Source organism: Rhinichthys klamathensis, unplaced genomic scaffold (assembly GCF_029890125.1).
Source record: "Rhinichthys klamathensis goyatoka isolate OS25496 unplaced genomic scaffold, OSU_Roscu_1.1 h1tg000124l_1, whole genome shotgun sequence".
Classification (NCBI taxonomy): Eukaryota; Metazoa; Chordata; class Actinopteri; order Cypriniformes; family Leuciscidae; genus Rhinichthys; species Rhinichthys klamathensis.
In genome coordinates, this window is record NW_026606661.1 from 746,823 (window position 1) to 765,043 (window position 18,221).

Genomic DNA, 18,221 nt, shown 5'->3' on the forward strand with positions numbered 1-18,221 from the left:
TTCTGTTTCAGCAGCGAAAATAGTTAAACAAAGATCACAGCAGAACCATCGCGCATCTCACAGCAACGCGTTCTCATTACTGAATGATTCAGCATTTTGAACGAATCGGTTGACTCAAAGATTCAATGACCAATCAATCCATAAACATCTATCTCATAAGTGTTTACTTATATTTGTGAACAATCGCAATAAAACACAACATTGTGCTTTTGTCAAACTGTAAACTACAACTGTCACCCAACCAAAATCTCTTTTTTATTTTATACAGAAATAAATAATCTATCATTCAGATGAGAATAAAGTTAGTGTTAGGTCAAATTTTAAGGAAAACTCTGAAATATAGCACATTCATTTAAAATTCATTCAGGTTCAATTACCAAACATACAAATCTTAATGTAATTTAAAGCAAACAATACATTTAAAATATATGGGTTGTATGCCTATTTTTTTTTATATAAAAAGATATATATCCAAAAAGTAACAGACACAATCATACACACACACACACACACACACACACACACACAAGTCAAATCACTTACATTTTATATGCAATATTGACTTTTTTCTGTTTCAGCAGTGAAACTAGTTAAACAAAGATCACAGCAGAACCATCGAGCATCTCACAGCAACGTGTTTTCTCATTACTGAATGATTCAGCATTTTGAACGAATCGGTTGACTCAAAGATTCAATGACCAATCCATAATCTGTCTCATTCATGAATGACTCAGCCGTTCGAACGAATCGTTCGAACAAATGAATCAATGACTCGCTCATTAAGACGGTCGCCTGGCGACACCTAATGACGGCTTAGTGATATGTTTAAAAGTATCATTCTTTCAAACGATTGTTAATTAACTCATATTTGAAACATAAGCTATATATATATATATACACACATATATACACACAAAAATAAAATAAAAACACATTTGAAGCGTGTTTGCTTACTAAATTGTGAGCAGAACGAAAGTTGCAGCAAATATCAGCAACAGGAGTCAAATTTCATTAATCACGAGAGTGAAGAGCTGACTGAAAAGATGATGACGGAATAGGCTATTTTATGTAAAAGCGCCTATTTAAGCGAATCTATCATTGTACTCTTTTGTTGTTGTGTTTTCCGTGAAAAATAATAGACTATTGAACTCACAATTCAAGCAATTGGCCCCCGATATTGCACTAATTTTAAAGTGACACTAAAAAGTATGCGGCTGCAGTGGCATTCATTACGGTGCGCGTCCATGGCGACGAGCGAGCAAAACAGAGCGAACGTTTTTTCATTTCTACTTCCATAGAAATTCATTCGAGCGCACTGTGAGCGCCACCACTATAAATGTCCTTACTTTACTTTCACTTTTAACTTAGCGATATAAAAGCCCCCGGTGTTACACGTCAAATAACCGGTGAGAAAAAATTCTCTGAGTCACATAGCAGCTACCTATATTTAAATACAACAGGCCTACCTGATTTTGAACACAAGAGGGCAGTATAGCCCTATGTATTATTTGATATATTTATTTTTTAACTGAATAGTGCATCCTGGCTGTTTTTAAACTTGTACATTATTCTTAAATTGAAAACAAGAATAAAATGGGTTTAGTTCTGATATTTGTATAATTTTATCTAGAAATAAATGGTGTATAATTAAATTTTTAGAAGATATGAGGCTTTTAGTGTTTATTTTTTTTTACATGACTTTAATCCCTCGCCATAGCAAAACAATTAGAGATATTCAATAGATATTCACAATTATGCTTCTTTAATGTATTTTCATCATGTTGAAAAAGTTTGGTGGGAATAAAATAAACCACTTAAGAGGAGTGGGTAAAAATGTAGAGCCTGGTTTTGCAAAACATCCACATTAAGACCAAAATAGCCCACTTCCTGTTGGGCTGGCTTAAAGTTGTTTGGCCCGATGAGATCTATATGTGTACAGAGTTTCATAATATTACATGCAAGTGTGTTTGATTTATGGACCAAATTTTCTGACCAAGTTAATTTAATTAATAAACTAATTATATAAAACTATTTTCAATGCACTACAATTCAACTGGTTATATGCCTTTACTTATTAATACAACTTATTTAAAAAATACAAGGCGTAAGACATTTTTTTTTCTTTTTTAATGCAGGCCAAACCACACAGCAGTCAAATGGTTAATCTAGCCCCCCTCCCCCTCCCCACACTCACAGACACACACACACACACACATAGACGTAGGCTCAGAGAGAGAGAGACATAAAATGACAATTTTCAAACCAAAATATCTGACTTCCTGTTGGTTGGAGCTATTGAGTGTAAATTAGAAAGTTGTCTGGCTGGAGGAGAACAATACACATACCGATTTTTATTACTGTAGATAAAATCAATCCCCCCACTTTTGACAAAAGGTGGCGCTACTGAGCCCCTCACCACGCCCGTTTCTGAAACTCTGCACATGTCTACTGTCTAATAAATGTGATGTGTCTGTCGGGTTTCATGCAATTTCAAGTATGTTAAGAGTCTCAAAAGCATCAACAAAGAATAATAAAGTTTGATGCGTTGCCACGGCAACAGTATCTAAGATATCAATAATCCTTTCTCAGGTCTACATCTGCCGTGTGTCTACATTATACACATAAAGTTTGAAGCAAATTGGGTAAAAATAAGAGGGTGATTTCAAAGCCTTTAGGAAGTGACACACTTCCTGCTGCCAGTTGGTGGCGCTATAACTTTGACTCACAATAGTCACATCCATGTGATCGGACTCTTACAGCGAACACACTGCTGAAGTTTCATCAAGATCAGTTAATGTATGCAGAAGTTATAACACACTTCCTGTTTCCTTTATTCGCCATAAATTCGTTTCCTCGCCACGGCCAAACCGTTCGAGATATCAAAAATCCCCTGGCAACTTTTCATCCTCAATGTCTTGACTTCATGCTGACCGAGTTTCGTGGCGATTGGTTGAATTATCTAGGAGGAGTATATCGAATTCCAGGGGCATACGCTTCCAAACAAACCATAATAGCCGACTTCCTGTTGGGCTGGGGTAAAAAGTAAAAGTACAAAGGATATATGAATCGATGAGATCTATATGTGTACCGAGTTTCATATTATTACATTCAAGCGTGTTTGATTTATGGACCAAGTTTTCGGACCCCGTTCCAGGGGGCGCTGTCGAGCCCCCCTGCCACGCCCGGGTACCAGCTTCAGCCCGGCCCTGATGGCCGCGGGTTCTGACCCGTGTGCAAAGTTTCAAGAGTTTTTGAGCATGTTAAGGGCCCCAAAAGTGCGCTGAGAGTCTCAAAAGTATCCAAAAAGAATATTAAAGTTTGATGCGTTGTCACGGCAACAGCATCTAAGATATCAACAATCCTTTCACAGGTCTACATCTGGCGTGTGTCTACATTATACACATCAAGTTTGAAGCAAATCGGGTAAAGCCTGTTTGATTTATGGACCAAGTTTTCGGACCCCGTTCCAGGGGGCGCTGTCGAGCCCCCCTGCCACGCCCGGGTACCAGCTTCAGCCCGGCCCTGATGGCCGCGGTTTCTGACCCGTGTGCAAAGTTTCAAGAGTTTTTGAGCATGTTAAGGGCCCCAAAAGTGCGCTAAGAATCTCAAAAGTATCCAAAAAGAATATTAAAGTTTGATGCGTTGTCACGGCAACAGCATCTAAGATATCAACAATCCTTTCACAGGTCTACATCTGGCTTGTGTCTACATTATACACATCAAGTTTGAAGCAAATAGGGTAAAGCGTGTTGGATATATGGACCAAATTGTCTGACCCGTTCAAGGGGGCACTGTCGAGCCCCCCTGCCACGCCCGGGTACCAGCTTCAGCCTGGCCCTGATGGCCGCGGGTTTTGTCCCGTGTGCAAAGTTTCAAGAGTTTTCGAGCACGTTAAGAACCCCAAAAGTGCCCGAAAGCATAAAAAAGCATGAAAAAGCTTAAAAAAAGGAATATTAATGTTTGATGCATTGCCATGGCAACAGTATCTAAGATATCAATAATCCTTTCACAGGTCTACATCTGGCGTGTGTCTACATTATGCACATGAAGTTTGAAGCAAATCGGGTAAAAATAAGAGGGTGATTTAAAAGCATTTTGAAAGTGACACACTTCCTGCTGCCAGTTGGTGGCGCTATAACTTTGACTCACAATAGTCACATCCATGTGATCGGGCTCTTACAACGAACACACTGCTGAAGTTTCATCAAGATTAGTTAATGTATGCAGTAGTTATAACACACTTCCTGTTTCACGTTTCTCGCCATAATTTCGTTTACTCGCCACGGCCAAACCGTTCGAGATATCAAAAATCCCCTGGCAATTTTTCATCCTCAGTGTCTTGACTTCATGCTGACCGAGTTTCGTGCCGTGTGTTTGAATTCTCTAGGAGGAGTATTTCACATTCCATTGCATGTGTTTTCCAAACAACCCTTAATAGCCGACTTCCTGTTGGGCTGGGGTAAAAAGTAAGAGCATGAAGTATATATGAACCGATGAGATCTATATGTTTACTGAGTTTCATATTATTACATGCAAGCGTGTTTGATTTATGGACCAAGTGTTCAAACCCCGTTCCAGGGGGCGCTGTCGAGCCCCCCTGCCACGCCCGGGTACCAGCTTCAGCCCGGCCCTGATGGCCGCGGGTTCTGAGATGTGTGCAAAGTTTCAAGAGTTTTCGAGCACGTTAAGGCCCCCAAAAGTGCCCAAAAGGTAGTAAAATAATAATAATAATAATAATAATAATAATAATAATAAATAATAATCCTTAGGAAAACAATAGGGCCTTCGCCTTTTCAAGGCTTGGGCCCTAAATAGCGCATTCAGTGTGACGTCCTCTAAATCATTTCACCATTTACCACACACACAAAAACTGTGCAACTTAAAAATCTGGGCTTTGAATTGATTACAAATTATATTAATAATTAATCAAAGTTTTCCATCCAGCCGTTGGTACTTGAAGTGCTCATATGATTGGGAAATGATGCTTATGTGCAGGTCAGGGGGATGATTAGTTATGTAATTGTTTTGTTGGGCTATCTTTTTTTAATTAAATCACACTAAATTACACACAAACACAATAAAAATGTACAAATAAAAAAAGTCACACTGGTGCAACAGTCAGAAATACTGTAAATAAAACAAGCCGCTTACAAGCATGTGTTTTAGTTCCCCTCACTTCACAACAAATCCTTACATTTTTTTACTGAATTCAGAACAGTAGTGAAAAATACAAGTATAAAACAAACTAATTAAAGTTGCATTCGTTATAAACAACATTTATTATAAACAAGCAGCATAATTTGTTTGTTTTTTAAACTGAAACTACCGGTGTGTGGGAAATGCGCTATAAAAATAAACTCAGGCAAACGTACCTCTCTCAATCGGCACAAATCCCAAAGTGCGCTTTACGCATGTTTTGCGTTCTGTTAGTTTAATTGCATTATAAAAATCACATCACGTTTCAAATATGACATATTTATCCGAAAAATTGATATTTTATGACTTATCCGAAAAATTCTGTATATACACACAATCTTTTTAATGAATTGAATGGGCATTATGTTTCTGCCTGAGTAAGTGTGCTTCCAACCTCACAGCTAAGAAATCGACTTGAGAGGAATGTCATTTTTGTTCCTGCATTAGGGTTCAATACACTATGAACGGTGACAAAGTCACTGTGACTCGGTTTCTTTTCTTTTTTTTACTGCGTTCAATAAACATCTGCAGACTGCAGCAAGGGACTCTGAAAAGTATTTGTGGATTTTCATATGTGCTCTTTTTACTACCCGAAGCTGTGAACGACTTTGTGGATTCACCACGGAGCTACCGCGTGACCTGGGATTTCTCGTGGAAGGCTCGTCCGGGTTGGAAGGAGAGAAATGGGCAGAATCCTGTGGGTTTCTCACGCAGTGAGAAACGACCTAGCAGCTGAAGTGTTTGCAGGAGGGGGAATTGATGTATGATGTCCACACATCTGAAAGGTGATTTATATAAGTGCCCAGAAAGCCTGGGTATTGGCGCTCCCCGGGAGACAGGACCAGCTGTGAGAAGACCTCTTCATTCTGCAGATGAGATTGTGAAAAATGTGGCCGGGGGATCGCAGACTCTTCTTGGGGAACAGGAAATTGCACACCCTGCCATCAGCACAGTGCATACATTACAGAATCTGATTGAGGTGATGCAGTCTGAGGTCAGAGTCTCTTTTTTCCCTTCCTCCATTTATGGTGATTACGTACCTCATAGCCTGTTATCCGTCCTTTGCCGCCGCTTTGGTGGACAGGTTCCCAGAATACCTCGATCTCAGACGCAGACAGAGTGCGGGCCCAGACTCTTGGAGGAGCTACCGAGGGTTCTGTATGAGGTCAGCCATATCAAAAACAAGTGGAAAGGAATGGAAAAAACAACAGCTAATGAGAACAGACAGTTTACAGGATTTTAGTGCTTAAATGTACCACCTGTTTGCAAGAACTAATTGCGGTGTTAGCACACTTGCGAATAAAGAAATTACCATCAAAGTGCACTAACACAGCTGTAGAGGGAGTGTAATTAAAAATTGCAATGCATCCATCAACTTTGTCATTCTTAAACGATGTCCAATAATGTCCTTGCACAATTTGCATACAATCAGCACAGAATACAAGCATATTAACCTTCATCTGCTGAATATACAACGACCACCGGGCTAAACGGTCCCTCTCCGATGTCGTTGAAGACGCCGACTTTTACTTCAAACCGTGTGAGTGGTGGAAACGTATCATTTTTATAAACATATCGTGATGCATCAGCCGAGGCCAGCACGCTCTGTTTCCATGTGGTAGTGCCAAGCGGACGAAATGCCACCACATAACCAAACTTTTCTCCATTTTGTAGCTCCTCCGGCAAAGACTGTGAGAAAAGAAGTTAAGAAACAAACATAATGACTCATAACAAATCAATGACTCACTCATAAAGAAAGTTACTTGTTTTGTTCCCAAATCAATCAGTGTTTATACATATAATAAATTGGCAGACGTTACACACACACACACACACACACACACACTTCATTCTGGTTCTCGAATCTGATTGGCCGAGAGCCTTTTCCAGCCGTGCGATATTCCCCCAGTATCAGCACTGGAACCTTTTAACCTTTTGTATCACTCCGCTTGCAACATTTCCTGCAGAGAGTGTCATGGCGGACGAGCTAACCACCTTACATTTACAAATACTACTGCTATTGTGTCACAGAATGCTGTTTTAAACGTTTTTAGGCGACAATGTATTTATTTAGATCTCCTAGCCGTGTCTACGGCCAAATCACAACCATGCTGATATACAGCCATATCGCATGGTTACTCGTGTGAAATTGCTCATATATCCATCATTATCAATGCTTCATGGAAGTGGGTGGGGGCTAAAGAGCTCTTTTGATGCTATTTGCTTGCTTTGATTTTTTGATTGATGGAGATTTTTTATAGAATGTAGTTTTCTCCAAATTGCTTAAACAAAAGCATATAATTTCAATTAACAATCTTGTAGCTCGCAGTCTTTAAAGGTTTAAGTTATCGTTCAAAGTAATTTCCTCCATGGAGAAAATGAATGGGATTTTTATGTCCGGTACCTGACTGTTTCATTCTGTTAGCATTCTTGTAGCGCCACTGAACCACTCAAATTCAAAAACCAGAGCTAACAGAGTCATTTTAGCATTATAAGAACAAAAAATGTAAATGCGCACTGCTCTCCTCAACAAGTCCCGTTGATTTGAAGTGTCACTCATGCCTGTTAAACAAACGGTGCGGGCTAGTTTAAAAAGGCAAAGTTTCACAGGGTTAGGGGGTTGTTCAAAGTATGAGCAATAATGCATTAAAATGCATTAAAGCAAAATCATTCAGCTGACATGACGTTACATTACTGGAAGTTGACAAGCAATTTTCCGTGGTAGGTTTACATTGTTGCCTGCATAATCTGAAATCCATTGAATGCAAGTAAATAAAGTTGACAGATTTAAGCACTACTGTGTCAGTCAAGAAACCCCTGGACTTAGTGAAAAATGCAGTGTATTTGGAAAGTAATACTGTATTTAAACACGCCGCTGAATATCTGTCGTGACAGCCGGTAAGATTACAAGAAAGCCATTGATAAACATTGTCATTTCAGATTTACTGGTATGAAAGCTGTCTCATATCTGCGTCTTCATTATGATTTACATACCAGAGGGAGCAATCCCACTGAGGCAAAGAGCAAAGACGACAGCACTGCCTTTTAATTAAACCTTGTCTAATTTAAACCACGTCACCGTGGAGAATTCCCTCAGAATCCGATTCACCACAGAAGACTTATTTGAAAATGCTCCTGTCACAATAAATACGCTGAGCTCACCTCCCAAACAATCACGAGTTCGCCTCGGTTGCCTCCACCTCCACTCACGTTAGCTGGGGCGACTTCAGGATCTACGAGCCAGAAGAGAGAACAGACAGCATAACAGAAGAAACGGGTTTTATACCTGTGGGATTGGCGGCAAATCCGAACACTTCCTCTTCCTGCGCAGCGGCTCAAGGCTCTTTTCAAAATGCTTCAAAGATTTTGGATGAGGTAGAATGTAATAACCTGTAGAATTTTTAGTTTCCTGCTGAAAGATGGTCTTAGCATGTCACCCAGGCTCAGCCAGGTTTTTTTTTCTCTTTTTTTTTTTTTGCACTTTTATAGCTGGTCCAACCAGCTGGCATGGCTAGGAGACCAGTTAGATCTGCTTTAACCAGATACGACTAGCAAACCAAACCAGTTCAGGCTGGTTTAAAATGTTGATTAAGATTTTACTATGTGCTGATTGTTGTTTATGTCACTTCATGATACATGCTTTGTAATATAATATTCAAAGTTTATTTTATTATGTTTTTTTCATAGATCTTTGGTGACATATGTTGATATCCGTTTTTTTATATGATATTTTTAATATAATTTGTAATATGATGATTCTATATGTATATAGTGTAGCTTGCGAGTTAAATTAAGAGTCAGTCACTAAGTATTTCTTATTATCTCACAGTGTAAACAGGAAAAACAATTGTGTTCTATTGTAACACATTTACACTGGCTGGGAGCAAATTAATTAAAAGTAAATAATGCCCAATTCTCCAGCCAAAGGGAAAACTAATAACTCTAATTATACCCATTTACACTACATAACTATTTACACTATCATGCCGCAATGCAATATGGTAACTTTTTTCAGTAATTACGGCAGAAAATGAACTATATATCCTTGATTTTCCTTGTCTCTACAGTATTTTATTCTAAGACATTGCTGTTAAATAGTGTACAATCCTGGCAAATGTAGATGCTTTGTGAGCTAAGTTTTGTTTGCTGAATGGTTGGGATCTGAAGGAAACAGCTGTTTGCATGTCAGTGATCGAAGCAGTTGCACACGGTACCTGAGCTTAAAATAGCGCCTTTCGTGTGTTACTGCCTCATAGAATTCAGGAGAAGTCCACACAAGTTTTGTTGGAGTTGACATGAAATATTGATCGCTGCATGTCCTGATCGCTAATGTCCAGTGTGCAGCAGGTTTGGGCCTTGCCTTAAAAAATATAGCTACATTTCATTTTGTCCTAAATTTCCATGCAACTCCATTTTCTTGCGGTTTCATATTAGTGAACCTTCTGTGATGCCAGTCCGATTTCTGCACACTTAATTTGTGTCTTAATTATTTTGCAATTTGGTTGTTCCCAGGAAAACCTGTGTGAATACTCGAGTGTTTATTTCTCATGGCTGAACTCTATTACGAGGAGTCACTCCCGGTGATTTAAACTAATTATAGAATTAAATTACATTTCTCCTTCCTGATGTATTAGAGATGACAGATATGGAATCAGGAGGGATGGGCGCATACCTGCAGCTTTGGTGCGAACGGGTTTGGATGGCACACTGGGTTCCCCAACCCCCACGCCGTTGATAGCCACAACTCTAAATTCATAATCTACCCACGGATTTAGATTCACTGCCGTCGCATGAATCATCTGTCCAGGCACAGAATCAGGAACTAGGATTAAAGAAAATTTGGAATGGAAAAACACATCAATCCACATCTGCACAAAATGAGTAGCCTAGCATAATTATTTTGGTCTATCTTGGCAATTGCCTGTTTCTTTTTTTATCTTTTAGAGTGCATTTAAAAAAAAGCATTTGCATGAATCACATTTAAATGACTCACTCACTCACTCAAAAAAAAAAAAAAGCATATGAAACGTTGCTTATATTTCTATTATACACTGTCCGAAAAAAAAATAAAAATAAAAAATACTGTTTGGATTTAAATGACTAGATCATTATTGCAGTGATTATTATGTTTATAAATAAATGTTGTGATGTTATTTCCATCAAGAGGTGCATACATTTTTGGTCAAGACCTTGTATTGACAATGCAAGAGTCAAGCACTCTGTAAAGTCTCCTCCAGCACATCCCAAAGACTTTCAATGAATTTAAGGTCTGGACTCTGAAAATTATTCTTCATGCTCCCACTTAACCATTCTTTCACACTTTGAGCCTGATGAATCTTGACATTGTCATTCTGGAATATGGCCATGATGTGTCTTCCTACATGGTTGGTTAAGAAATAAAAAGCTACACACTCCATCAATTAGGGTTAGAAGAACAGTTGCCAAACATATAACATGCTAGAAACATAATAATCACTGCAATAATGATCCAATCATTGACTCATAAGCATTTGCCTATTTAAATCCAAAAAGCGACTTTTTTTTTTGCCGGGCAGTGTATAAACTGATTCTACGAGAAAAAAGTACTGCAGATTACAATACCGGTTTTGACTGCCTGCCAACCGATAGAGAAAGGGGTCCTGGCTTGCACAATGTAGAGGGTAACGGGACTGTGGTTGTCAGGTCCGGGGCCCCACGAGAGCTGAGCAGTACTGTCTGTAACGTCCCCCACCAACACACCCACTGGAGCACCAGGGGGCCCTGACAACACCGCCGCCAAAGAGACAAAAAGGAGTCAAACTTGCTGTGTATTCTCATCAGAGAAGGGCACAGCAAGGTGACCAAGTACCTTGCGATGTGAGACAAGTCTGCCCACAAAAGCCAACATTAATATTCAGAACCAGGGAGAGTGATCGTTCACTTGATGATGGAAATACAAAAGGTTCTAAAGAGCACGAAGCAGGGAATTAATGCATTGATTTCAGATACTCCTGTAGTCATTACTTCAAGAGCTGAATCACGGAATACAACAGACATAGCAGGGAAAATTGTAAGGCCTTTTTAATTTATATTTGATAAATGCTCAGAAAAGTGTAGAATACTAAACAGCCTACTCGAGGCACGACGCACACACCTCTGACAATTAAGTCTGCCGCTGCAGACACACTGTCCACTGCTGTATGCACCATGCAGACGTACTTCCCAGAGTGCTTCAGCTGCACGTTTCTGATCATGAGATCCCCAGAAGATCCCTATAAAGAAACAAGAGTATCATTTAAAAAGTTACTATCCATCCATCCATCCATCTATCACTATATTCATGTATTATGGAATGTAAATGCTACACTAAGGCACTTCAAATAAACTATAGTATTACAGTGGTATATTTTTAAGGTATTTCATCAAATGAAGATAATTTAAATACGTTATTCTGCAGATGAGTAAATAATTGAACTGACAATTTCAAATAGTAGGCTGTATGGTACACTACCGTTCAAAGGTTTGAGGATTTTTAAATGTTTTTAAAACATACTGTACATATCTTATGCTCACCAAGGCTGCATTTATTTGATCAATATAATTCAAATTTTAATTTAACATTTTATATTTTAATATATTTTGAAATGTTATTTATTCCATTTTCAGCATCATTACTCCAATCTTTAGTGTCACATGATCCTTCAGAAATCATTCTAATATGCTGATTTGTTGCTCAAGAAACATTTCTTATTACTACCGATGTTGACAACAGTTGTGCTGCTTAATATTTTTGCGGAAACCATGATTTTTCAGGATACTAATGAACAGAAAGTTAAAAGAAAAGGATTTATTTGAAAATTATAGATGCCTTTACTAAGACTTTTGAACTATTTAAAGCATTTTTGCTGAATAAAAGTATTAATTTGTTCTAACTGACCCCAAACTTTTGAACGCTAGTGATATGGTAATACTGTGGTACTTTTTTAGGTCTCAGAAATCAAATATATTTTCATTTCTGTAGTTATGACACATTTGAAAAACATCAGGGAACACATGCCAATGAAGTAGCAAAGGACCCTCTGCTCTCATATTCGATTGGTTCTTCAGTTCAGATAAGGATCCTTTATCTCACTTAAACAAGCAATCCTACTGTTGTTAGTGAGAGTCCGCCATTTGTGCATTTGATCACTGGTCTCTCCAGGTTCTCAAAAGCAATTCTTGACAACCTGAAAAGCTGGATGATCTACACAGTCAGAGAGTGGTTCCTGTGGATAGCTATTTGACGTTCACTATGTGTTAAACAGTGTGCGATGAAAATCCTGTAATCAGACAGATTTGTGCCTCTATGTTCAGAGAGCAGCCAGGTGCCCTTGTACTCAGGTTGCCTCCATTGCTAGCTGAGCTACAAAAAAAGAAAGATAAAACGGCAAGAAATCTCAATCATTCCTTACTCGCATTCCACTACCCCTAGTTCGTTCAAAGAGGAATCCGAGGCTACAGTAATTCAGAAATACAGCATTTGTAGCACTGAATTATGACAGACAGAAACGCACCCCTCCAATCATCCAGAAGTGATCATGTCTACTGAAATCGATGAGTTTCCCGTTGAAGAACCACTTGAAGACGGGGTGTAGAGTGGAGTCTTTAGATACTTCACAAGGCAAGACAATGCTCTCCCCCACCGTGCCATCCATACTCAAAGGGGGGACAGTAATCTTGGTCGGTTCTGTTAAAAAAAAAGAAAAAAAAAAGTTTTGAGTGAGACAAAGGGAAAAAAGGACTATGAGAGACTTTTAGGGCCCTTTCACACCTACCTTGTTTGGTCTGGACTTTCGGACTTTTCAGTTTGGTCCGAATCAAAATTACAGGTGTGAAACCTCCCCCGGACCAAGGTCCGGACCAAACAGATAAAATTTGGTCCTACGAAAAGAGGTGGTCTCGGTCCGGATCGCATTTCTGTATGGTTCGGACTTTCAGACCTTTTACAGGAAGTTCTGGTGGTTCCCGCATAGCCGAAAAAACAGAAGGTGGCAGGAAAAATGAGCCGTGGCAGCCCATGGGGAGAGGAGGAGACGAGGTTTTTAATTGAAGTATGGTCTGATGACATAATAAGAAGTCAACTTGTAGTCTTCTCCTCCTTTCCTGCCGGCGACGATAAAATGTTTGCACGACGAGGACGTTCATTTGGCGAATTTGAACTAGCCTTGTGTATAGTTGGTGCTGCAGGTAATTATGCCATAAAAATAACAATATAGTTGCAACGATATGCGTCTGTTCATTCATGTTGTCAAAGTTACCCGCCGAATTGACAACACGCTGACGTCAGACGCACGTCCATTTACAAAACAAATCAATGTCAAGATGCAGCCCACATAGATGATGATGACGACAGGACGCAAGTATGTCACGTAAAGTTCTTTAGTGCGCTCGCATAATTGCAGTGTGAAACCAAACCAAAACTTTCTGAAATTATAAAATGTATCAAAATGTGAACTTTGGTTCGGACCTTGGTGCGGACTTTCAGGTGTGAAAACGCCCTTACATGCATTACTTCAAAATACTTTAGATTTGTTGTAAAAAGAAATCTACTGTCCAGGACACAGGACTTGGTGGGGCTTTTATAGTTCTAAGGGGGGCTTGCGGTTGAAATCGTATCCCGAGGAGGTAGTGGTGGGGGGTGTTATGGTCTCCCTCAGATGAAATCATGTTCGGTTGCGTTGCGTTCCTGGCAGGGGTTCAGATCACGGGGGGCATGATGCTTATGGAGTGCATCGTGGAGGGCCATTGTCCTGCAGAGTGTAGCTCCAACCAGCTCCAAAACCTTTTAAGGTTCAGGTGCGTTTAATTAGGGTTGGAGCTTAACTCTGCAAGACAGTGGCCCTCCAGGAACTGAGTTTGACTCCCCTGCTTTAGAGAATTTTTGGGGCAATTTTCAGCCTGTCAGGCTTAGAGACTGAATTAGCTTAACCAGCATGGCCCGGTTGGGAGAGCAGCTAGACCAGCTTAAACCACCTTAAACCAGCTAAAATAATAGATGACATTTTTTTTTTAGTCAGCATGTAGGCTACATGTTGATGCAATGACTGTAGCCATAAAAATGGGAGTCTGCCTAATTTTAAAATTAATTTAAACAAACAAAATTATAAACAAAAATATATTTTCATGTCCTGAATTTGAATAACCCTACTTGAAGCCATCAAAGTGACTGAAAACATGCATATGTAATGCCTAACGTTATTAAAGGAGTACATTGAGAAAAAAAAAAACAGCAGCATATTTTTAATTAAACATGTAGAAAGTGACTGGGAGACGAGGAGAAAATCCGCTCCCGGTGCTGTGGACGGCTAAGGATTTTTTTCACACCAACGGCTGGACCAATAACTCACACATGACAAAGCTTGGATGAGTTATACCTCTGTCAAACCAGCAGGAACATAAAACAACTATATATTTCATTATCAATTTCATGCTTGGGTTGCTCACTGTTTTTCCACTGGTTCTCATCCGGTTTAAGGCGTCCGCTTAGAAGCAAGAGAAATGTGCTGTTTGTGAAATGTGAAAGGTGTTTTACCTTTGACCACTAAAGTCCCAGAACTGCTGGATGTACCGAAGGGGTTTCTGGCAACGCAAGTGTACCTCCCTGCGTCAGACTTGGTAACGTTGGCGATCCTGAGGGTGCCGTCCTCTAAAATGGTCCGCCTAAAATGGTAAAAAAAATTGGGAATAAATTGAACAACCAATGACATGTTGCTATAACTTATAATAAATAAATTATATACACACCCACTACCATTCACATGTTTGATTTTATTTTAAGAAATGACAGTGACATGACATGAAGGCCAAGTATGGTAACCCATACTCTTAATTTGTCCTCTGCATTTAACCCATTGAAGTTAATGCACACACACTAGGAGCAGTGAGAAGTGAACACACACACACACACACACAAAGCAGTGGACAGTCATTTTTGCTCCGGCGCCTGGGGAGCGATTGGGGTTTAGGTGCCTTGCTAATTTCCTACTGGTATTGAGACTCGAACCTGCTACTTCCGGGTTACCAGTCTGACTCTCTAACCATTAGGCCACGGCTGCCCCAATTGTTGAAATTGAAAGTTTTATCCAGCAAGGATGCATTTAATGGATCAAAAGTGACAGTAAAGACATTTACACAGTTGCAAAATTACATCCAAAATCTTCAACTAATGTATAAAAGAACTGTGTTAGGTAGAATAAAAGTATTTTGGCTGTGAAATTGACAAGTCTACTGGAATAGATCAAAGAATAAGAAAAGATGGTTTTTAACCCAACACACTCTCTGACACACATAGTCTGCTCAGGTACTGGATCAGAGCTTTAATGTTCAAAGATACAGCAACCTTCTTTCCTTTCGTCTTGCCTTCCCAAAATAAATTCTCAAAGAGTCAGACTCAGCCCAACTATTCCATACAGAGAAACAACCCCGCGTTTGTCTCTGTATGCTTGTGTTTCTTTTTAAAAATTGTGAAAACTGTAGGAAATCATTTAGATTAAATAACCACAGCCAGAATTTTCAACAGGATAGTCAGTCAGTCAACTGGATTCTAAAAGACTAAACATCTACATTTACAGGTGAATACTGCTGTATTAAGACCGAGAATAAAGAGAGGGAAGAGTATGTAAAGGAGAAGCTGATTCGTTCAGGGTTGAATTCTCACCTGCGGTCTTATCATTATCCAACACATGAAAGATGCTATCGACACATTAAAAGGTGTTTCCAAAAATGTCTGGATCATGTGAGGAGATGTTGATAGCATCTGACTGAAATGCTAACCTTCACAAATAGAGCTGCAACAGCACAAACAAAACTGAAACTCGCACTCTCTTCAAACAGGTTTTTATTAGTGGTGGTTGTTCATATACAGGTTATGGATTTTTCACAACCTCTAACCCTCAGTATTAAACACATATTTTGGCGTATATGAGTGACAGCTAAAATGATGTGTTGTGTAGGAGTGGGGTGTGAGATGATATGTCCATTGTAAGTGATAATTTATGCATTGTAAAATAAAATAAAAAAATAAAACTAAATCAAGAATAAAACATGCTAACAAAATCCCATAGAGACCAGAGACATAAAATGCTTAGACTAGTCTTACAAGTAGTCATCTAGTCTTAGTCATCTTATTGTTTCTTTAAGAGTGATCATAACTTGTTGGTATTTGGTAATGAACTGCACGTATACGGAATTTATTAATCTTTGTTAATTTCAACATTTTCTAATACTTTATCAAAATCTTGTTACTGTAACATTAGTTAATGCACTGCACTGTGAACTAACATGAACAGCTGTATTTGTGTAACTAACATTAACAAATGGATTGCTCGTGGTTATTTCATGTTAGTTAACACATTAACTAATGTTAACTAATGAACCTTATTGTGAAGTGCTACCACCTTTTTTAAGTCAGTTACATAAAAACATAGATGGGTCTCATTTGAATCTGAAAAATGAGACTGGTTACCCCTTGGATAACTGCCGGTTTGGTCAGACTAGTTCTTAACATTGAGGCTAAGTTTATGCAAATGGCCAGACTTGGATCTTTTGATTAGGAACAGGAAGTAACCATCTAGCCGACACCAAGACCACCTTAGCACCTGCCTGGCAACATGTTAAAAATACTCAGAACAATCTAGCAACCATTTACATCACCTTATCAACTGTGGTAGACTTTTGTACCACTCACATTTTCTTCAGAAAATGTCAAAATTGAATTCTGATTTATTCCTTGCATGTATATTTCATATAACTGGAGGAAACAGTTCTCAGAAGTGATTCATCTACCTTGATGTGCATCAACAAGCAATGCTGCTTTGTTTTTAATAACTAGGAAGGGATTGGAAGGAATGATAGATAAACAAATACAGCAATGTAAATATATGACGCTGAGATCCGCTGTGACCTTCTCCCAGAACAAATCAAACATGAGCGCAGCAGACCTGCCAGCTCAGAAATCAAACAATTTCAGCCACAGCTTTTAAAAATAAATATGTATTTACTATGGCTCAGAGAACATGCTTTACGGCGAGAGCTTTCATCTGATTTATTGACAAAAATTTCCAACGCTGAGCGATAGAAGCGTGCCGACCAGACGACCCGTGAGCAATGAGCTGCAAAACCAATAGAAAAAAGGCAAGAGCTATCTGCTTACGGAACGAAACTTCTGACCACACAGAGCCACATTTATATTTGCGTCAAGACATGATGGCTTTGTAATCAGTCTCTGATCCTTCCTGTGGAATATGATGACTAATCGATGCTTCTCCTCACAAGTTGGGGCACGTCCAAAGAATCACTTCGATGAGGCTGCAACACATCGACTTGATACAAACTCAGGAGTGTGAGATCCAACATTAGATTGACACGTTCATGTTTGCACCTCTTCAAACTAAATCACAGTGTAATTGCTGTGAAAATCAGACAATCACGCATATTTACCCACTAGAACAAAGCCTCAATCTGTTCCTTTACTCGTCGTGACTAATGTAGGTGTCAGTAGGTTCAGAAGGGCACAATACCTACACTTTTGTTCAAATGTTTGGGGTCGGTGAGATGTTTTAGAAAGAAGTCTCTTCTGCTCACCAAGGCTAGTCAGTAATATTGTGAAATATTATTACAAGTTTAAAATAACTGCTTTCTATTTTTAGATATTTTAAAATGTAATTTATAGCAGCCATTACTCCAGTTTTCAAGAAATCATTTTATCATTAATTCACAGTCACGTTTGATGAATTTAATGTGCCCTTGTTGAATAAAACTATAAATTTGTTTCAAAAATCTTACCGACCCCAAATATTTGAATTGCAGTATGCATAGTATACACATTTTCACTATCTATGGAATACATGCTGCTGTAGATGAACCTAGCACTACTGCGGAGCACACTGTGTGGAAAACTGTATCCCACAATGCAATGCACCTTGAAATTCATTTTCCAAAGCAACAACTATACCAGCCATGATTTTAAACTCTTTCTTTCTTGAAACATTTTTAATTTTAAATGTCAT

General features: G+C 38.9%; 1 protein-coding gene across 3 annotated transcripts in view; it reads right to left on the minus strand.

Annotated features, from left to right (window-relative positions):
* LOC130089102 (contactin-4) overlaps nt 1–18,221 on the minus strand; it is a 97,395-nt gene that overhangs the window by 7,601 nt on the left and 71,573 nt on the right. For all 3 annotated transcript variants that reach the window (XM_056256200.1, XM_056256201.1, XM_056256202.1), the window contains exons 12-19: nt 14,747–14,874; nt 12,729–12,901; nt 11,330–11,447; nt 10,798–10,956; nt 9,869–10,018; nt 8,359–8,429; nt 6,651–6,885; nt 6,237–6,352 (exon numbers count right to left, since the gene is read on the minus strand). In XM_056256200.1, coding sequence (XP_056112175.1) covers nt 6,237–6,352; nt 6,651–6,885; nt 8,359–8,429; nt 9,869–10,018; nt 10,798–10,956; nt 11,330–11,447; nt 12,729–12,901; nt 14,747–14,874 — 1,150 coding nt within the window. The remainder of the gene's footprint in view (nt 1–6,236; nt 6,353–6,650; nt 6,886–8,358; nt 8,430–9,868; nt 10,019–10,797; nt 10,957–11,329; nt 11,448–12,728; nt 12,902–14,746; nt 14,875–18,221) is intronic.